This window comes from Urocitellus parryii, chromosome 8, assembly GCF_045843805.1.
Source record: "Urocitellus parryii isolate mUroPar1 chromosome 8, mUroPar1.hap1, whole genome shotgun sequence".
Taxonomy (NCBI): Eukaryota; Metazoa; Chordata; class Mammalia; order Rodentia; family Sciuridae; genus Urocitellus; species Urocitellus parryii.
In genome coordinates this window covers 42,030,574-42,053,760 of record NC_135538.1, presented here as the reverse complement: position 1 = coordinate 42,053,760, position 23,187 = coordinate 42,030,574, and the positions used below count along the sequence as shown (strand labels likewise).

At 32.3% G+C, this 23,187-nt stretch overlaps 1 protein-coding gene across 1 annotated transcript in view; it reads right to left on the bottom strand.

Annotated features, from left to right (window-relative positions):
• Positions 1-23,187, bottom strand: part of Tbc1d32 (TBC1 domain family member 32) — a 195,664-nt gene that overhangs the window by 156,985 nt on the left and 15,492 nt on the right. The window contains exons 4-11 of the mRNA XM_026394083.2: positions 20,194-20,371; positions 15,204-15,272; positions 11,397-11,522; positions 8,571-8,649; positions 8,376-8,479; positions 8,224-8,285; positions 6,868-7,012; positions 4,485-4,544 (exon numbers count right to left, since the gene is read on the bottom strand). Of these exons, the coding sequence (XP_026249868.2) occupies positions 4,485-4,544; positions 6,868-7,012; positions 8,224-8,285; positions 8,376-8,479; positions 8,571-8,649; positions 11,397-11,522; positions 15,204-15,272; positions 20,194-20,371 (823 nt within the window). The remainder of the gene's footprint in view (positions 1-4,484; positions 4,545-6,867; positions 7,013-8,223; positions 8,286-8,375; positions 8,480-8,570; positions 8,650-11,396; positions 11,523-15,203; positions 15,273-20,193; positions 20,372-23,187) is intronic.

The window sequence follows — 23,187 nt, the reverse complement described above, 5'->3', positions numbered from 1 at the left end:
AAAAGTAGAGGTACCTAGAATTATTTTCATTTTCATGAAAGTTAGCCATGAAGGAAATTTAAAATAGAGCAACAGGTACTATAAGGGTCTTAGAGGCAAAACTAAATTTTTTTTTCCAAGTTGGAAAGATAGGGTCATGCTTCGTGTTCTTGGTAGGGTATCTGACAGAAAAGTTCAACTATATAGGAAATAAAGAAGTAAGCTGACAGAAAAATGTACCCAAGAGGGAAAAGAAGTTTGGAGTCAAGTAGAAAGAGGATTAAGCTTTAGATAGCAAATATATATATATATATATAGAGAGAGAGAGAGAGAGACTCTGTATGAACTTAGGCAAGTTCACAAAGATGGTATGCAGTTATCAATGGATTTCCCTATCTAATTCATTTTATTGTGACCTCAGGTCTGTGCACACACACACACACACAAAAGTTAACATGGCAGGACTTCTGTCTTTAGATAGTACTGATTTCAAGGTTAGACTCTGATAGCATCTGGAAAATTGGAGTTTAGAAGTTCCCACTGTTGCAGAAGAAAACTGCCTGTGAAGCCCAAGCCAGGCAGATGTGAAGTCTCTACCCTGGCTTCTAGTGTTCTTGCTTGAGAGGATTCCAGCAAGACCTGAGGCTTATTAAAAGAACAGACTGCTTATTAGACAGATAGGAAAAGGAGGAAACAGGTCACTGGCAAGGGAGAGAATGAGTCTTCTCAGAGTGAGGGATATGTGCCCCCATCCCATGCCCTCCAGTTTGTTTCTTTTTATCTATTTATTTATTTTTGTGGTGCTGGGGATTGAACCCAGGGCTTTGTGCATGCAAGGCAAGCACTCTACCAACTGAGCTTTATCCCCAGCCCTGCCCTCTAGTTTTATTGGGGGTCTAGGGAAGTTTTCTGAGAGTCTCACCAACCACTTGACTTTTGACTGACAGCATGATTGCACCATATTTTCAAACCACTGTACGCAGTAATGGTCTGAGGCAACTATGGGTCACTTTGGCCAATGCTAATTGGTTCTGATTGGAACTTATTCTTAAAAATTTTACAGTTAAAGGGAATTATCCTTATCTCCGTGAGTTCTGAAATCTAGTCTCTATAAGGGTCACCAAAGTCCCCCACTTAAGTGTAACTTAGCAGGATGGAGCCTTTCAGACCAGTATTTCTACTTCAAATAATGGGTAATTTGATGAAGAATGTAATATATCTTGTTAATTTAAGCCAGGCAGGGTTGCTAGTAATTTGTTTTTTAAAAGAAAAGCACGTGGCCAGGCACGGTGGCACACATTTGTAATCCCAGCAGCCCAGGAGGCTGAGACAGGAGGATTGTGCCAGCCTCAGCAACTGTGAGGTGCTAAGCAACTCAGTGAGACCATGTCTCTAAATAAAATACAAAATAGGGGGCTGGGGATGTGGCTCAAGCGGTAGCAGGATTGCCTGGCATGCGTCCTCAGCACCACATGCAAAACAAAGATGTTGTGTCTGCCGAGAACTAAAAAAAAATAAATAAATATTAAAATTCTCTCTCTCTTTCTCTCTCTCTCTCCTCTCTCTAAAAAAAAATAAAATAAAATAAAATAAAATACAAAATAGGGCTGAGGACAGGGCTCAGTGGTCAAGGCCCCTGAGTTCAATCCCCACAAAAAAGCATGTGGAGGCCAGCACAATGGACCCAGTTTATAGAATCATTCCCTTAACCTCATGTTTCCACCATGTACATCTCCCTGTTACCTATCACCATCATTCCAAGAATGGATCAGAGGGCTTTCACTGTACCTAAACTATAAAAAATAATTTTTTAAAAAAAAATGTGGTTTATGCTGAATATCTGCATTATTTGTAACCATGTGAAATATGTGTTAGGCAGAAAGTGCCTATACAGTCAGACCCCAATAAAATAAACTGTTCAATAATCTCTAACAAACTTCCCAATAGATAACATTTTATCCAAGTTGTCACAATTCAATGCTGGAGGACTTAAGCATATCCTATGTGTTTCCATGGTAAAACAGTTAGAATCTTACACTTTCATTTCCTCCAGATTTCACCAAATTTACCTCTTCTCTTTGCTGATTTTATGCTGTATCCTTTCACTGTAACAAATGATAGCTGAGAGTACAACTATGTACTGAGTCCTGAATCCTCCCAGAAAATCATCAAATCTGGGGGTTGTCTCAGAACCATCTCCCATAGCTATATATCTTGTCTAAATCAAATTTCAGAGATCAGAGCCATGTCTTCTGGAGATCTGCATTTCAAACACTATATGACCAAATCTACCAAATAAAAAAAACCATTACTTTACCAGCAATGTTTTCCTTTTACTACGTTACCTGCTTCACTTAATGACATTAATCACTTAATTATTTGAGGTCTCACCATCCCCTCTTCAAAAATCAAGATCTCCAAATCCTACTTCTAACAACAGTAATAGATCTATCCATTTTTATCCCAGTTCTCAGGGGCATATCCTTAGTTCACACTTCCATCATCTTTGGCTGACATTACCCACAACCTCTCAACCATTTTTTCGCTTAAACATTTCTCTTCTATAACACCTATAACTTTCAGAGAATAAGAAAAATGGTACCACCTGAAGCCATTTCAGAACTCATTCCTTTAATGGTATCTGAACAATTATTCAAATTATTAAAAACAAAAGATTAAATATTTACACTAAAAATCAAAATGTTTTTTAACTAGTTCATGACTGTGCAATGCCATGAAAACAAAGAGTATCTTAACTTCTATAAATAACTGACAGCACATACATAAATTGTTTGATGTCCTAATGCTACCTATTGAAAATGTCAAAAGCATACAGATAGAATTACACAAATACAGTGGTCACTAAACATGTGACAATTTAAATTAAAATTAAATAAAACTTAAAATTCAGTGTTTCAGTTATCCTAGATATATTCCAAGTTTTCTATAGTCATATAAGACTAGTGGCTGAAAAATGTAGATTTTTCCATTGTTGAAGAAAATGTCATCAGACAGTACTAATGAGAAACTAAAGGAGAAGCTTTAGTAGATTAACATTACACTGAATAGGCTACTCAGATTAAGATTCTAATGCAAGGATTTCTTAAAGAACAGAAAGATAAATCTAAAGGAATGAACTAAAGTTCCACCACAGATTCACAATTAAATCTCAACTCTGAAAAGAAAATGGAAATAAATGCATCTTGTATTCATTTTTCTCTACTTCTTTTCAAAAGAAGGACCAAATTTACTTAACAAAATTTTTTTGATGTTTTATAAATTTTAAAAAGCTTTTTAGAAAAAAAAGAAATTTAAAATGAAGTCTCTTCTAGCAAGTCTGATCCATTACAAACATAAAACAAAATTTTTTACTAATTTGATAAAATAATGAAGTGGTTTATAATGAAGTAATTTTACCTGCAGGCTAAAAATTGACTGATAGAGGTTGACTTTTCAAAAAAGAAACAGATTGTAAGAATCAATTTATAAGAAACATTTTAAATGCTTGCATTAGGGCCTCTGTAATAGCAACAGTGTTCCTATGTATACATGGGGGGTGGAGGGGCGGCAACCAATTGTCCTGTTCTTTGGCTTTTCCCCTTTCTCTCTTCTAGCACCAGAAGTCTATGCTCATTTGGCAACAAAGAATTCATTTAAGTAGGAACGGGAGAAAAATGAAAGATAGAAAGGCTTTATTTCAGTTCAATTTTTCTTTTCTTAACTACCCTTTATTTGTACAAATAAATTCTTATCCATTTGTACAGTATTCCTCACTTCTACCCAATTTTCTTAATTCTCAAACACAAAACAATTATTTTTCTCCTTCTTTCATCCTATGTTCTACTATACTCACCCCAAAACCCACAATTTTAGTAATATTCCCTTTGTCTACCTAATTACATAAACCATACTTATTGACCCAAAGTTATACTAGTATAACAAATATTTTAATAAATTTGATGTTTTTCATATTTATTATTTATTTATTAATTTTGCTGATTTTTTTCCATCTCTTTCAGGGCCCTTATACAATGTTCTACAGCAACAAATATAGATAATTTTTATAATATATTTTAGAGTATAAATCTATACTTGATGTAACTCACCAATTTTTAAAAATACAAAAACACTTTTCACTCTTGAGTTTTTTCTTGCAAGTTTTACTCAAAATTAGAGTTATATTTTATAGAAGTAATTACCTTCTCAATGTCTGACCTCAGTCAAATTACATGTAATACTTAGAAATATGGCTTCTCTCACACTACCTTGTTATTTACAGCAGCCCACTTTAATATGTACTTATATATTTCCTAATTGTTAACCTGACTGCCTCTTAAGTCTCTACTTTTATTCTTTCATGTTTCATAAAATGTAGTTTAAGGTCACATGAAAGGAGAATTGCTTCATTAGCTAATATTAATCATCCCCATTTGACTTTGCATATTCAAAAAGGTATATCATATAATCTATGATATTACTTCTGAACATAAAAAGTACTGACTTACCAAAGACTTATATTTCTTTTCAAGAAGCCTCAGTACCACATCTCTGCTATAATATGCATGCTAAAGTTAAGAAGAAATGATATTTAATATTCAAGTTATGCCATTTAAAATCTTTTTGTAGCATCATTACCAATATCATAAATCACATAAAAATTGGGTTTAAATTATTACAGCCAATGCCAAGAATGTTTTACAATGTACATTGTATTAAGAAGAAAGCAATCTCAGGAATGCAAAAGATATAAAAAAACTTTTAGATCCTATAGTGTCACACCAGTAAAAAAAAAAAAAAAAGACATTCTATCCATCTTGTACAGTTTCCATGCTAAACTTGTTTAAAACCACCACCAAAAATGCATACCTAACTACCAGTGTATGACAGAAACCAAAGAAAGTATACAGAAGCAGGAGGAGAAAAAAATCACAAATCATATGCTGAAAACTTGTACTATCCATATGTGCAGAAACTTGCCAAGGTTGAAATACTAATTACCTTCTGCCAATAATATTGTAAAATGACTGAAAAAAGCCCAAAAAATCTTTAATTCTCTCCTTAAGAGTTGAATATACATGGCATTAAAGTCTATACATACAATGTATTCTACAAAGCCAAGGAAAACTATAAATACTGTTTTGTTAGATTATGATATCATTAGTGTTAAAAAGTACTTTATTTTTCTTAAAAACAAATAAAATATTAAATACAATAATTCCCAGTAAAAACTATAGGAATTTGAGGGAATAGTGATTTTAATTCATTAAATAGTATTTTAATTAACTGGATGGTAGTCAAATCCCATGTAGTTTAAAATGTTTTCATACATCATTTTTTGATTTAATGAAGTAAATATGTTGATGTATACTTAAACTATTTTTAATATTGACCATGTTCTGAAAAGAAATGTTCATAGCACCTTTGATAGATCAGGTTCAGCAAATTAGTCCCTGGACCAAATTCAGTCTACCACCTGATTTTGAAAGTTCTATTTGAACACAGTCAAGTACATTCATTTACATATTACCTATGGTTGCTTTGAAGCCACAACAGTTGGGTTGAAAAGCCGAAACAGAGACTAGACAGCCAATAAAGCCAGAAAAATTTACTGTCTGGTCCTTTACATAAAGTTTGTCAACCACTGCCATAAACACAAAGAATGCAGAAGGATAACAGAAGTTTTCATTAAAATGATAAAACATTTGAGGTTTAATTTTGTTAAATGTATTACTTAGTTTTCTTGTGATCTGTCTCATTCTGTTGGAATCAGTACTGGCAATCAAAAATGTTAAGTGAAATAAATTTTCAAAAATTAAGAGAATATGATTTCATTTTTGTTGAAAAAAACCAACAAAACAAAAAAGACCTAAGCAGAAAAAGATAAGTGTATTAAAAATATAGACTTACATAAATCAAAAATTTAACAGTTTTTATCCCTGTGCTGAATAATTAGGAAAAAAAAATGTGCTTTTATATTTTTTGTAACTTTCCTCAATAAAGGTCTAATTTGATAATCAAGAAAAAAATTAAGAGAAAGTATCAGACAAAAGGAATAAAGGATTCAGGTTAATTTAATTAAATTCAGCAAACATTTATCAAACATTATTATGTAGGCTACATGGCAGCTAAGAACTGGAGACAGAATCATGTTCTAATTAACTGGGCATTTACCATATAGTTTAGATAACAAAAAGTAGGGGGGAAAAAGCCATATGCTATTTAATATTCAAACTGTGCTGAGCAATAAACAAATATGCTACTGTTTTACATAGCAAGTCCCCAGCCACTCTCTTCTCTACTGCAACAGATACCTAGAGCCTAGTAGACAGGTTGAGAGAAACAAGATGTAACACAGAAACTAGTGCTGCAATTGCCAGACACAGACAGACCTCTACTATTCCATAGCAGAGGAGGGAGGTAACAGCATAAAGATCTCTCCACTCTTAATTTGGATTTCAGTTCTAGGATGTGAGGAGCTCCACTAGAATTTGGGCATTAAACACATTCGCTAAACTGCAGGTTCAGGAAGAGGCAAAGAGGAATATTTTAGACATATCTCCTATGCCCAAGAAAAATCAGCAGTGAATCCTGAGATCCTATCACATCAATTTTAAATTTTCAAAGCTTTTAAATAAACTAAAACAAATTAGATTTTTGGAGAGGCCATTCACCTTAAATAGACCAAATAAATTACCATTTAAAATCCTATTCTGACTCTGCCAAATACCAGATGAATGATCTTGGGCAAGTTAATGCCACCCTATCTCATAGATTTTTAGAAGAATTAAATAAGTTAATACACATAAAAGTGACTAGAACTCTTAGCACACAGTAAATACTAGTTATTCTTTAAATGATGTAACAAAAGAAAATTCTAGTTTTCCTTACCATCCACTTTTTGAACCACACAGCCTTAGTATCAACTAATGCAAAAAAGTAGATTGGATCCAAAATCTTTTGTGATACAAGATGACTTTGATCATGTTTAACTGACAACAAGGACAAAGTACTCTCCACAATTTCTTCCATATACCTTAAAGTTTGGGAAAGAACAAGAGATTTTATGAAAAAATAAAAAAAGACTATTTTTTTAAGCGCATATGTGTGTGTGTGTGTGTGTGTGTGTGTGTGTATAAAACTGGTGATATACTTTACATTTGTGAAATGTAATTTTTAGTAACAATCTTTATATTTAGTAAACAGCAGAGATGATATTCACACTCAGTTTTTCTGCTTTAAAAACTTACATTGTTTCTATTTCAACACAGTTGCAGCCAGTATGGAAAGCAATATAGAGATTCTTTGGAAAGCTGGGAATAGAACCACCATTTGACCCAGCTATCCCAGGGACACAGCCACACCAATGTTTCTAGCAGCACAATTCACAATACCTAAACTGTGGAACCAACCTAGATGCCCTTCAGTAGATGAATGGATAAAGAAACCGTGGTATATATACAATAGAATATTATTCAGCATTAAAAGGGAATAAAATCATGGCATTTACAGGTAAATGGATGGAGTTGGAGACTATAATGTTAAGTGAAGTTAGCCAATCCCAAAAACCCAAATGCCGAATGTTTTCTCTGATTTAAGGATGCTGATTCATAATGTGGGGGAGGCGGGGGGCATGGGAGGATTAAATTAACTCTAGAGAGGGCAAAGAGGAAAAGGGGTGAAAGGAGAAGGGAGGGGGCATGGGAGTAGGAAAGATGGTGGAATGAGATGGACATCATGACCCTAAGAATATGTATGAAGACACAAATGGTGTGACTCTACTTTGTGTACAACCAGAGATATTAAAACTTGTGCTCTATATGTGTAATATGAATTGTAATTCATTTTGCTGTCATATATAACAAATTAAAAATTTTAAAATGAAAAATAACTTATATTGTTTCTATTTCAACACTGACTCTCCAAAACTTTCCTTTTGAGATTCACCAATGTACTTAGAACCTTATTAGACATTTTGTAGATGAAAGAAAAAAAGGTTAAAGAACATTTAAGAAACTAGTCCAAAGTAGCAAAGAAAACCTGAAACTACAAGATCCTACTTTTACCTTGTTTTGATAAGTGATATAAAATGATATACTTGTGTAGTGCTAACTGTGAAATATGATAAACTTAACGCTACATTACCTTCCCAATCATGTAAATCAATTAAGACTGTCTCTACTCAATTGAAATGTCTAAAAGTCAATAACCTATGTTTTTCACATTTGCATAAGTTAGGAGACTTACTTCTCTGGATGACGAATCCAGAAAGATGGAACCTCCTTCTGATACTCATTTAGAAGTCGAACCTACAGAGCAATGTTCAAGAGTTCTTACAATATTAGAATTCTTAAATACAGAACTACTAAAAATAGAAGCATATTCTAGTAAACAAATACCTTTTTGAGTAAGCAGATCACATTATAATTAGTTATATCTACACCAGTTGAAAGAGTAGGAATATGATTTTCTCTAGAAAGAAAATATAACTCCAAATATTTTGCTGAAAAAAGAAAAAATATACAACTTTTATATCATCATTTCTTAACTGCATATAAGAGAAAAAACATTTTTAAATGATTTAATAAACATACCTAAGTTTGTATAAATTTCCTTGGTCATATACAACGGTGAAAGTGTAAATGTCTGTGTATAGAATTTTAAAATCCGGTCCTGGAGAAATGAGACAGATGATTTACATCTAAGATTGTTACAAAACTTAAGATGAAACATTTTTCACATAGTAAAAACTTACCAAAATAAACAAAAAATAAACCATTCAGAAATCTACAAATATGTATATGAAAAAGAACACACTCTTGTGTTGATAAGCAAAGAGTAAAAATGATAAAAACTAACAGCAAATAACAAAAAATATATATTATCACAATATCTGGGAATAGTAGGTACTAACATTGGAAGGTGAAGTGGGAGGAGAAAGGTTAGGTTTGATAGAGGAAGGTACAATGGAAAGGTGCCAGTAAACATGAAACAGAATAGGCAATATTAAATTTTAAAAGACCATGTATTTCCAAATCCAAGATTTGTTTTCTAAATTGTTTACATGGGTAGCTTCACATTAAGGATTCTTTCTTATAATTGTGTGTATTCCCAAGAAAACACACTTTTTAAAATTTAACATTAAATTCAAAGTAAAAACATGTAATATAAGGTAAAGTAATTAAATGAGAAACAGGTATATTTATAACAGTGCCTGACACTAGTAGGGACTTAAAAATATTAGTTATTATTATTTTAATCATACTAAATTAAATATTATAATGAGATTAGTACTAATAGTGAAATCCAACTTCCCATTAAATAAAAACATAAAGTTGCCTCAAGTTTTCTAATCAAATAATCTAGGGGGAAAATTAATAGTCTTGTTTATATCACTTAAGAGAATATGCATACAAGCATAGTTGCCCAAGTGACTAATTATTTCCAATAATCCCAAGAAATTCCTTCTCAACACGTTATTAAATACTTTGGGAAGTCTACTTTCATAACTACGGCAATAGATAAGTATCCATAAAACTTTTAAACCACTACAGACTTTACTTGGTTATATCTAAGAGTCCTTTAGAATAGGAGATAAAAAAACAGAATCAAATTTAACAATTTAGATCAAGCAAAAGTTTAAAATGAAAAGAAACCTATGCTTTGTTTTCCTCAAAATGACTAATTCTACTACCATTTTTCCTCCATAACAATTATTCAATTTTCTTAAGTAATAAAACTGACCCTTGCTGTTTAATAATCTATAGTGGTTAAATAAAACAACTTATACTAACTTTGCTATGTTTATAAAGTTATTATAAAGTTACTAAAATAAAAAAATCTATTCTGCCATGATTCTTTGTTAAGAAAGGGAAAAAATAGCAGGGAAAGTTACAATTGCATTTCTTATTAGAGAGCCTTTAAATGTTAAAGCCTTAACATGACCCTAAAAATATCTTTTTTCTCCCTTGAAGTTCTTGTTTTTACAGAAGTCTATAATACCCTCTGGTGTTAGTAAGTTTGAACTGCATCCAAGTATGAGGTAAACATCTTTTTTCTCTGATAAGAATAACAAAGATGGTTCCCAAACCACTTCTGTTTATCAATTAATTATTATTAATAATATAATTAAATATTGATGTCCTTAAGCTGATAAATGTGTTAAGATACCTTATATTTTTCCATACTATCTGTTTACTGTCTATGCTCTTTACTAGAATGCACATTCCATAGAGGAAAGACTTGTTCTACCTTGTTCATGGTAAATTACCAGCATCTAAACTGGAATGATGCACTGTTATAGTTTAGATATGAGGTTTTGGCTCAAAGTCCATATGTGAGACAATACAAGAAAGCTTAGAGGTAAAATGACTGGGCTATGATTTTTAACTGATTCGCTTTCCTCCAACCCACTCTTCTGCCTTGCTATATTCTGCCACACTTTGGGCCCAGAGCAATGGAGCCAGGCAGCTATGGACTGAGCCCTCTGAAACTTTATGTCCCAATAAACTTTACTTCCTCTAAAATTGTTTTTGTCAGATCTTCTGTTTATAGCAGTGAAAAGCTGACTAAAACATGCACACTGTATATATTCAATACAAATTCCTTAAACAAATAGAAAAATGTTGCTCTTATGGTAATGCCTTAAATTCTATACAAAAAAACCATACCAATTTTTAAAACAAAGCTTTCTTCAACCCATCAATATGAAGAAAAAGATCCTATTATTTAAAAACTCCAATTTGTATTTAATCCTGATGCTTGATAAGTCAGGATTTTTTTTATTCACATTATATCACTATCTGTAGAATTATAGCACTTAGGATAAGCTTACTTTTCATCATATAATAATTTGCATTCCTGAAAAGTCATATGCATTTTGATTTTTGCAAAAATCAATCGTATCTCTACTGACTCCATTTTATAATTTTAGGGATTTTTTGACATTTGTTTTATGAGTAATTTCAATTTATTTTCTAACCTCTAAGCTTTATAATTTTCTGGCTTCTCTGTTTTAGACAGCCTCCAAATAAATGCTTAAATGCAGGAGGAAAATCATATGACACTTTAGAATCTATCCTATTAATCACTTTAATTATTCATAATAATCATTTATTATGAGCCCTTAAAATATTAATCTTAATTCAAAAATAATAACCCAAATACTTGGGTATCTTTCACAGGATAAGACAAAATACACAAGATAACAGGATATTATTTGGCAATAAAGTATGATGGCGACCATACTTTGAATCTAATTATTAAGTATTAAGTTAATTACTGAAAAAGAAATTTTGACAATCTGAAAAGCTGTAACCAAAATTCCATAAATATTTGTGCTATCAAAAAAAAATCTCACATTCCATTTAGTTCTAGTTGGGAAAACAGGAATTTCTAAAAATATTTATTTATTTTCTTACACTAAACACAGGATCAGGATCTGAAAGACACAATGTCAATTTTTCACAGAGAGTAGTCCAATTTTCACAGTTCAGGACATCAGATGGAGGAGCTGAACATAATGTTTGTAAGGCATCATATTTCACCTAAAATTTTTTAAAAGAAAAATTTTTATTAATGGTTAGCCACTAGAATAATTCCAATTTTTCAAGACAATATTAAAAAATTCTTCAAAGCCAGAATTTGAATAATTATTTTAAAAAGCCATTTATGAGAAAATAATACACTTTTATCAGGTAACTCTTGAGAATTAATTCATTTTGTAAATTAATCACTAATCAGGGGAGGGAGGGTGCTGTTTTGCACAAAGAAAATTTAAACACTAACTGAACTAGGAGACTTAGATTTCATGTCTAAGTAGAATAGAAAGAAGAAAAGTGGTTGAATCAGAATCACCAATGCAATGTTTTATTGGCCTCACCCCACAGATTTTCCCAATTCTAGTAAAGTCCACACAGGTGCTTCTGCAGTTGAGGGCTTTGATTTTAAAACATTTCCTAGATATGCCCCTGGTGACACATTTCCATTCCAGAACATGTGAACAATTCTCATAAACAATTCATTTGAACTTTTTTGTGCTAGACCATATTTTCTGACCTTCTAACTACTGAAATAGGGGGGAAAATTCAGCAATGGAATGCAAAATTGAATTTCTGTATTTTCACAAAAAGTTTGCTTTGTAATCAGTCTTCTCAAAATCCAATCAGAATTCACTCAAAACAGTATGACCCAAGGGACAGCAGCAGAGAATAGCTCCACTCTGATGATGACAAACGGGGCAAAGCATCTCTCCTATTCACAGTCCAGCTAATGAAGAATAACACAGTAATTCCAACCTAATCCTTAAAATCTGGTCCTTTCCCAACTGAAAAACTGAAGCCTAGTGAAGTCATAAGTGAAGTCATAAGTGAAGGCGAGGCATCAGAGACAGGAGCCAAATTGAGACATTCATAACTTTCTAGATAAAAAAATACAGAATACACAAGTATCTGAAAATATCTATATACTCATATACAATAACTCCTAAATATACTTTTATTTCTGACAAGTATTAGGGGAATGTGAAGTTTTAAAAATTAAGAATTCACTTATAATGTTAAGTAGTATCCTCTTTTCAATAAATTTTAGAACAAAATACTATTAAGAATTTAGTATTCCAGAAGCAGAATAAAAATTAATGAACAACTATAGATTTCAAAGTAATCCATTTAAACAGTAGAAAGTTAAGATTTATCATATAAAAGTCAAATCTCATTTCCAATATCTTTTCAAACCTGTTATTTACCTGTTATTTAAGATCCAAGAAAAAAAAACGATGCAAAATGCTGAACAGAAAAAAATTATTCCTCAGTGATTTCTTAGAAAATTTCAGTGGGAGTAAATAACAATACATTTCATTTAAAATGTAAAGTTTGAAAAAAATAATTCATTTCCAAAATTATAACTAAATGGCATATACACAAAAGTCTTAGTTAATTTTTTTAAATATCCTATTGTATTTCTACTTCAGATTGATTTTCAAATGAAATAATATATCATAAAGAGCAGATAAAATCTCTTAAGTTTAAACATAACTCAATACACAATTACTTCTTAAAAAAACTTAAATTGTCAAAGTCTCAGTGCAGGGATTGTGAAGATATTGGTCAAATACAAAATTTCAGTTAGAAGAAATAAGTTCAAGAGATTTATTATACAACACTGTGACAACATAAATATGTATTATTTTCTTGAAAATCACTAGGCAGAGTTTAACTTTTCTCACCAAAAAAAAATCATAATACTTATATTAACGAGATCAATTTTTTAACTATTAAGTAAATATATATTTTAAAACATGTCATACATGATAAATATAAAATTTGTCTATTAAATTTTTTTAAATGTTTACTCACATTTTCTAGAAATAAAAAAATCATAAAATAAATTAATTCCTAGCAAATCAATAACGAAAATATTGCATACAAAACAACAGTAAAGGAACAATTTAAGGACAATTACTCGTAACTTAATTTCTTACCAATGAAAGCTGGGGGGAAAAAAAAGATTTTCTCTAACAAACCATGACAATTTTTTAAAGAATATATGCCTTATTCTGTGACCTTTCATTCCAAAATTGAAGTTTACTAGGGATATTAGCCTAGAATTGATCATAACAATAAATAAAAACCCAGCCTCAAGAGAAAGAACCCAGCTGCTGACTGTAATCTAGTATATTATAAATATATAATATCTGATTTTCTTTTTTCTCTAGGGCTTTGAGATGTAGTATTAGGTCATTTATTTGTTGACTTTTTATTCTTTTAATGAATGCACTCAATGTAATAAACATTTTTCTTAGTATTGCCTTCACACTGTCCCAAAGATTTTGATATGTTGTATCAGTGTTTTCATTTACCTCTAAGAATTCACTGGAGAAAAGATAGTGCATTCAACAAATGGTGCTGGCAAAACTGGATAAAATCCATATGTAGCAAAATGAAATTAAACTTTTATCTCTCACCTTGCACAAAAATCAACTCAAAGAGGATCAAAGACTTAGGCACTAGAACAGACCTGCACCTAACAGGTCAGTTAGGCACAAATCTTCACCATGTCGGCCTAGGATCTGACTTCATTAACAAGACCTCTAAAGTCCTTTTCTTCTCAGCAAAGGAAACAATAATGTGAGAAAAGAGCCTACAGATTGGGAGAAAATCTTTATTGCCCCTCCAATAAAGCATGAATCTCTAGGATATATAAAGAACTCAAAAAATGTAACAGCAAAAAGACAAATAACCCAATCAATAAATGGGCTAAGGAACTGAACAGTCACTTCCCAGAAGAAGAAATACAATTGATGAACAAATATATGAAAAAATGTTCAACTTCACTAGCAATTAGAGAAATACAAATCAAAACTACTCTAAGATTTCTTCTCACTCCTGTCAGAATGGCAATTATAAAGACTACAAGCAACAATAAATGTTGGCAAGGATGTGGGGAAAAAAGTACATGCATACATTGCTGGTGGGACGGCAAATTGGTGCAACCATTATGCAAATCATTATGGAGATTCCTCAGAAAACTTGGAATGGAACCTTCATTTGACCCAGCTATCTCACTCCTCGATCTACACCCAAGGGACTTAAAATCAGCATACAACAGTAATGGAGCCACCTCAATATTTATAGCAGATCAATTCACAATAGGTAAACTATGTAACCGACCTAGGTGTCCTTCAATAGATGATTGGATAAAGAAAATGTGGTATATATAGTCAATGGAATATTACTCAGCTTTAAAGAATGAAATTATGGCATTTGCCAATAAATGGATGGAGTTGGAGCATATCATGCTAAGCAAAATAAGCCAATCCCCAAAAAACCAAAGGCCAAATGTTTTCTCTAATATGCAGATGCTAATTCACACTAAGGGGCTGGGGTGGGGGACACTAGAAAAGAATAGAGTTACCTTAGATTAGGTAGAGGGAAGTGAAGGGAGGGGAGGAGACAGGATGAGGGGATAGGAAGGATAGTAAAACGAAACAGAAATGACATTATTGCTTTATGTATATGTGTGACTGCATGACCAATGTGATTTTACAACATGTACACTCAGAAAAATGAGAAATTATATCATATATATATATATATAGATATATATATATATATCAAAGTGCATAAATGCAGTCTACTGTCATGTATAACTAATTAAAACAAATTAAAATTTAAAATAAATAGATATATGGTATCTGACTAAATTTGACAGCTGTCCTTAAAACTTACCTCTTTGGGTTGCCCAGGATCCAGCTGGTCTAAAATCAATTGTAATTTTCCTTGACAAAATTTGTAACTCTGTAACACAATCAACAGAACACACAGGAATTCCATAGACTTTCAGAACTACTGCTATAAATGATCGTTAACATAATTTCCAGCACAGTATGCATTCTGAACAAGAGAAAAGATTGATCTATTTTGACTTGGCAGCAAACTTGGAATCCTGTTTCCCGAGGTTTTAATGAGAATTCAATGTCCCAGTAGAACAGTGTACCTTCCTGTATATGACAGTTATTATTTGATAAGCAATTGCAATGTGTAGAATATTATAAGATAAAAAAAATAATAACCAGAATCTTGTATACCCAGAATTGTGTGATGAACAAAACAGAAAAATAAAACCACATTAATAAAAAGGCACAAATAGTACCTACACATAGCTATAACCCTGATTGAACTTTGTGTTCCCTTTCCTATGCTTTTCTTAGCATTTTTCCATAGTTCTTTTGTGAAAAAATTCCTGAAGTAAAAATTAACATTTAGAAAAAAGTTCATAGAACATAAGCTATTTTGAAAGAAAAAGTCTTTTTCCCTAAAACAGTTTAAATACACATATTAAAAGATCTCTAAAAATAACAAAAATAATATTAACAATTGTAATTTCATATCTATTATGTAGCAAGCACTATTCTACCTCAATTTACAAAGTCTCTGAAATATGAGAAAAATGAAAGCCAAAGAGGTTAAATTACTTCTCCAGGTCACAAAATTATCAGAAGGCACATTCGCACCTATATTAGGGCCCTCTCTTTTCATTATCTATGTTATCCTGAGGTGTTCTTACCCAGTTCTTTGACTTCGAGTAGATCATGATGATCCACAATCATTTCCTGGGGTACAGAGTGCTTGCCTAACTCAGTGTGAGGCCCTGGGTTTGATCTCCAACACCACAGGAAAATAAAGCATAAACTTTAATGCTTATGTAGTTGGAATAGCCTCAAACTACTCATCCCTTCAGTTATCTTCTTAAACATAATTACAAAATTCTCTTTAAAATTATTTTTAAGTAATGAAATAATTTTTATTACATGAGACATCAAAATGAGTCTAATACCTATCTTAAAGGTGACCTATGCTATAATCTTTTTTATATTATTGTTTGTAAGCTAACAGACATAAATATACAATTGCAGTTAACTGTTATGGCAATTTAACTAGCAAAGACAGACAATGTGTTCACATGAACACATTTCAGTTGTTTTAAATATTCCTTTTGGATACATGTCTGTCAGATGCAGGATACATAAAGACTGCAAATAGAACACTCATTCTGGTTTTTTACACATATTTTGTAGTCACTTACTTGGTTACAACACATACTGAAAAATATTCACTTTGTTCAATTACTACACTTTAGATTTTAAAAAAATTAAATCACCCTCATAATTAAAATTTACTCTGGAAATTTCTTCTATCTTAAATGTATGGGTATGCAAACTATATAAGCCATTAAACATATAACTGGTCAAAAAATATATCTATTGTTGTTGTCCAAACAATACCAATATAGAAATTAAAAATGATAAATATATAATTATTAGGCCTAATGATAACTCATGCTTTAATATGTTTTGGGTTTTTTTTGGTACCAGGGATTGAGCCCAACAGCACTTAAACACCGAGCCACATCCCCAGCCATTTTTTATATTTTTATTTAGAGACAGGGTCTCACTGAATTGCTTAAGGCCTCAATAAGCTGCTGAGGGTGATTCTGAACTCTCACTTCTCCTTCCCCAGCCTCCCAAAGTGCTGGGACTACAGATATGCATTACCGTGCCTAGCAACTTCTTTTCTATTCTTTAAAAAGACAAGACCACATAATTCTGATGACAATGATAATAAGCAAATACTATTATAAGGGCTTAATACACGCCAGCTATTGTTCAAAATGATTTCTATTAAATCATTAAATTCTCAAAGCAACCAACCCTATAAAGTGTGGCAAAAAATAAGGTGAACAGACTTTGGAGGGAGAGAAGCCAGTCCTAATTCAAGATCCATTCCTAACTTAGCAATTCAAATTTAGGCAAATTACTCACCTATTAAGCCTCACTTTTTCCTGTGAAGAACTAGTAACTCCTATAATGAATATAAAGACAAGCACAGGGACCACTGCATGGCAGTAGCCCCAACAACAGATAGATAGTAATGACACTTTTAACTTTAAAGCATTGTCTTCAGTTTTAAGCACAATACTAAATCCATTGCTCATTTACATCTAATGATAAAAACCAGGATCTCCCCGCTATTCTTAAATATCCTCCAACATATACTGATACACTGCTGTTTTTCAAAAAATGAATCGAAAATTCATATATATTCAGGTTGCAGATTTTAAAATAATAATGAAATAAAAGACGTTTTCACAAAATGCAAGTGGTATCAAAATAACAACATCAAAATTATGAATAAAATGTTATCCACAGAAAAATTCAGACTTTTTTAAAGTTCAGATCAAGTAACAATTTTGAAGGAATCAGTAAGGTCAGCATTTAATGGAATTGTTACCACACAGAGGCTAGGTCACCTCATTACAGCATGGAATCTAAAGTAGAAAGGCAAAGGGTGGAGAGAAGATTGTATTATGATAAGCTAGCTGACGGGAAAATGGAGGACCATCTCATCCTAAAGTGCTAACTTACAGGGTGGCTAATTTAGGGAAAGTTTATAAAAGCATGGGTAATCATGGACTGATGGGTACCTTTCTCATAGGTGGAGGTCTGTGGCCAAATGATGCACATTGTTCCTAATCACCTACTCACAAGATGCTTTTCACTGCAAATCTCAAGAAAAAATATCCTTATTTCCTTAGGCTATTCTCATCACTGATTAGTTTGCTCACAGGCAATTCCTGGACATACTATACAATGGAGAGGGTAGCTGCCCAGAGGCCCACTTGTTGATCACTAATATCATGGGAATAAAAAAAAAAAAAACATATTTCACCTGATAATGTGGAAGACAGGGTCATATCAAGATGAATATATGGAGTCAGGCATAAGTTCTGGCCTCAATTCTTGATTTCAGAATGAATGACTATTATATTTTTAAACTCCTTTTCAATTCTTAACATATTCACTCAGCCTCTCCAATCAATTACAAGAAAGTCTCTTTACTGGTAAGTAAAGGCATACCCAAATATCTCTTAAGAGTTTGCCCACACTGAAAGAGCTTTCCAGAATGTTCTAGCACTCATACATTTCTTCCCAAAAGTCAAGGCATCCCATGCCTTCTTTTTTTTTTCTTAGTACTGGGGATTGAACCCAGGGCCTTGTGCATGCAAGGCAAGCACTCTTCCAAACTGAGCTATGTCCCCAACCCATCCCATGCTTTCTTAATGGGCAGAATTCATTTTCAACTCAATTAGTCCCTTCTGAAATAGTCATCTTCATAGGGCACAAACTGAAAACTTATAACCTGTGGACATCCCAAACAAAGACACAGAAACTTAAAGCATGATGTCTTAAGAATCAAAACAAAACAAAAGATAGGAATCTATTCTAAAATGATGGCTTTATTTCCAACACAGCTTTACATTTCTTCAAAAACCTATGATTCTAACAACTAGAAATAATTTAATATTTGAGAATTAAAATAGCTTAACTCCTAGCTAACTCAATCAAGCTTATTTAGATCTAAATACTTGTACTTCTTGAAATTAATAACGCTCCAGTTTTTTTTCAGTTGTGGGTCCAATGTCAGTTTAGTCATACAGTTCACCAAATAAGTCAGCACATCTTACTAATAACCTGAGTTCTAAAGTTGGGTTTCCTCTTTCAATTCCAAAAAGTCTTTGATCTGAAGAAGCAGCTCAGCAAATCTATTAAACCACTCATTTGATTGCAATAAATTAAAATCTCTATACCCCACCTTTTTCCAGTTAATCCATCAGCAAGGAATGATTTGGGCATGAAGAAAATTCACAGTCTTGTCACATCTTGCATCACATCACATAACCAACCTGACTTGTAAAGTTCACAACTCAGCACAATCTCTCCTGCTAAGATGCAATAGTAGCTAAAGCACAGCAACCTTTAAGTTCTGCTTCAAATACTTAAAGAACCATTTTTTCCTTCAATCATGAAGTCCCAACTGTGACCAATACAGACGATTTTTTTCATGTTTCATCCAAACTTCTCAAATCATTTTCTGGAATATGGTTAGGATCTACTTTGTAATTATGTCTTTAAGGTAGAGCTAATTAGGTGTCAATATTTCCCTCCATCAGTTAGGACTACACTAAGGTCAAATAGGCTTTGCAGACACAGAGATTGAACCCAGGTCCTCACACATTTCAGGCAAGGACTCTACAACTTAATTACACCCCTAGTCAGTCAGACTTCTTTTGGCCTAAAAGTCGATGTGTGGAAGTTCCTTGCACATGGGCTCTAGTCTAGTTTTCCTTGTTTTCTATTAGGGCTAATATAGCCATAGGCCTTTCTCTTATCTTTACTGTGGCCAAATGACAAGGTGCCTCAGACCCTGGTTGGATAAAATGTAAAATCTCAAATATTTTAACACTAAAAAAAGTTTAATGTTTTAAAGGTAAGAATTCATAGTAATCATCATTTCAGAAAACGTACAGGAGAAATGTTTTATCTCTATCACATAATATAATTTAAACTTTAATAAGGATTAATTAAGAATAAGATGTTTGAACTAAAGCTTAATTTGTTTCAACTCTTACTACTAAAAAATCTAAGATTAATTTTTTCACCTCATTAAGAATTATCTCAGACATGACACAACTATTCACAAAACATAATTCTATAAGGTGGTATTTCATGAACTAAAACTTTACTACTAGGTTATTTTGTTCTTTATTTTTCTTCTGAATCTTTAAGTTAGAAAGTATAAAATCTGGCTAATAAATTTATTGAAGCTAGTGATTATTAAACACCATTTCCAAATATAAATACAAAACTGAACAACCCACCTGATTGAATGATGAATCACTATCAGAACAATTATCTGTGCAGTAACTACTGCTCTTCTCCACTTGGACTTTTTTCTGCCTCTCCTGACTTCGTATTTCATCTTCTTCAAACTTGTTAATCATAGACTCCACCACTACCATCATAACATTATTCAGGGAACACATGATTTCTTTATACCTTCAAATTCAAAGTAGTCTTAATAAGAGAAGATTATCAACAGAAATTAAAAGTCACTTAAGTTAAACTACCTGATTATTTTCTCTATTAAAAAAAAAAGAAAGCCCCTTTAATGGCACAGTGAAAACAAAAAACTTAATATTTCTTACAGAAAAAAAACAGATATAACAAGAAAAGAATAAAAATTAATAGGGAATCCAAAAAGTGCTATTTCATGGGTTTTCATCTAGTTATATAAACCAACACAACAAAGTCAAGATATCTCAGGCAATATGTTCCGATGATATGTGTTCAAATTACTAGCAACAAGATAAACTGTTAATAGCCTTACCAAAACTCAAAATTATTTTACACTTCACCTTTATCCCTAGTCTTATCTCTTTCTCTATCCTACTTTCCTTTATTTGTTCTTCCTTTCTCTTATCTGTACTTCATACCTCCTTCATACCTAAGGCCTACTTCAAGACCAAGGTAAGAATGTGGCTGTCTTAGGGTCCTTTCAAACACAAGCTGGAGAATCCATTAAACAGGAATGTTAGGAAAGGGATTTCTGAAGATGACAACAGTTTGAACTGGATAACTTCTAAGATCTCTTTCCACTCTAATGGTCTTAAAATCTTGAAAAACAACTCACAATAAATTACTCTATAATTCAAGTAAAACCTCTCAAGTATTCATGTTAATTTTAAGCTGAGATCCCAAAAAGCCCTAGAAGTAGAATTTTAGATCTAGAAAGAACCATAAAGTCCAGCCTTTATTTCACAAATGAAGAATGTGTGACCTGGAACAATGACATTTCTGTATTTAAAACAAAAAAGGCACAAAGATTTATATATAAACACAGTGAATACTAAATTTATAATTAGAAATTCTGTATTGTAATCCTAACTCATTTGCCAACCAGTTCTGACTTCATATAAAAAAAGTCTCAATTTCCTCAGCTATAAAAGGACATAAAATGAATACAATCTGGCTAAACTATTTCATATAGCATGGCAATAAATAAATGAAAATAAATATCTGAAAAGGCTTTGAAACTATAAAGCTCTAGACACGTATTTGTCATTATAATAAGGGAAATACATGAGGAAAATAAGCACAGCAAAAAACTTTTTTACTTATAAATCTGGTCAAGTGGTCACTGTAATTGCATTCATCAAAGGGAAAATAAATACTCTATCTCACAAGAGCAATAAAGCCAGCCTAGGTCTAACTAAAAAGAATGAATAAGAAATTAAAATTAAAAAAAAAAAGCTAGGCTAAGGAATTTGAATAAAAATAATAGATTGAAATTTTATTTGTTTGGCAGTGCTAGTGATCAAACCCAGGGCCTCATGCATGCTAGACAAGTGCCTACCAATAAACTCCATCCCCAGCCCCCACTTTGGGGGCAATTATCATATACATTCATAAGACACATTTTTCCAACACCACCAAAGGCCTATGTGTTAAAGGCTTGCTTGATCACCATCGATGGCACAATCAGGGGATAGTGGAACCTATAAGAGGTGGGGCATAGCTGGAAGTCTTAGGTCACCCTAACCCTAACCCTAACCCTTGAAAGGAATGGGGGACCCTGGTCAATTGCTCTCACTTCTTTGCTTCCAGCCTTAAGGTGAATGGGCTTCCTCACTATGTGTGCCCACCATGATATACTGCTTCAACATAGGACTAAAAGCAACAGGGCCAATCAACCATGGACTGAAACCTCCAAAACTATAAACCAAAATAAACCTTTTCTGTTTATAAGCAGATCAATCTCACATATGTTTTGCAGGAAGGAAACCTGACTAACCCACATTTTAAATTATATATTTTAGAAATCACATATCTATATAAAAATGTATAATTTGTATAATATATAATTAAATAAAAATGTATTTAATATAGATTTAACAATATGTGTATATAATACAGAGCTATAAGCAACTTTATATAATATATATTTCTAAATTACCAGAAATCATGAGAAACACAAAAAGTAATGAAAGTAGGTTAGGAACAATATAGGGAGGGGTATGAGGCGGTGACATATAGAAAAGTAATGTAATAGAGGTAAGAGTTCAGGGAATTTACTAGTTAAAGGTAAAGGGATATAAAATGCAAAATAGAGTTCTGAGACACTCATTAGACTAAACTGAAAACAACATATATATAGGATTACTGAGACAAAAGGCCCAGTTTCCCCCTCTTAGAGTCTGGGCAGCAATAAACAGGGAAACAAAATATGCCCTGATAGCTATCAATACCTATCCACCAAAAGTTGCTCTCTCCTTCCACAGTAATTGGACTATAGTTAAAATTACACTGTCCAGCCTCCTTTGCAGTTAGGTCTGGCTGTGTGAATATAAAGTTCCTGTCCCTTAAAGTTTTGTGATTTAATCAAGAACTATAAAAATAAATCTCAGTGATATAGAGAGTAAGATTAAGGGTGATTAAAATCCATTAAAAAACTGAAATTTGATTTAGATATAAATGCTTTCAACATATCTTCTTACAAAGACAAACAAATTCTTCTGAAATTAATACCAACAAAAATGGCCAGAGGGAAAAACAGAGTAATAATTTATTAATGAATTAAAAGTAACTAGCAGCTGGGGTTATAGCTCAGTTGGAAGAGTGCTTGCCTTGCACTCACAAGGCCCTGGGTTCAATCCTTAGCACCACCAAAAAAAAAAAAAAAAAAAAAAAACTAGAGCACTTCAAAATTAAGAGTTAAATGAACAGGAGCCATTGCAGCTTTGGAAGAGCTAATAAAAAACAGATCCAGGATAGACTGTAAATACCACTAAGTAAATACCCTTAATCCTTCAAGA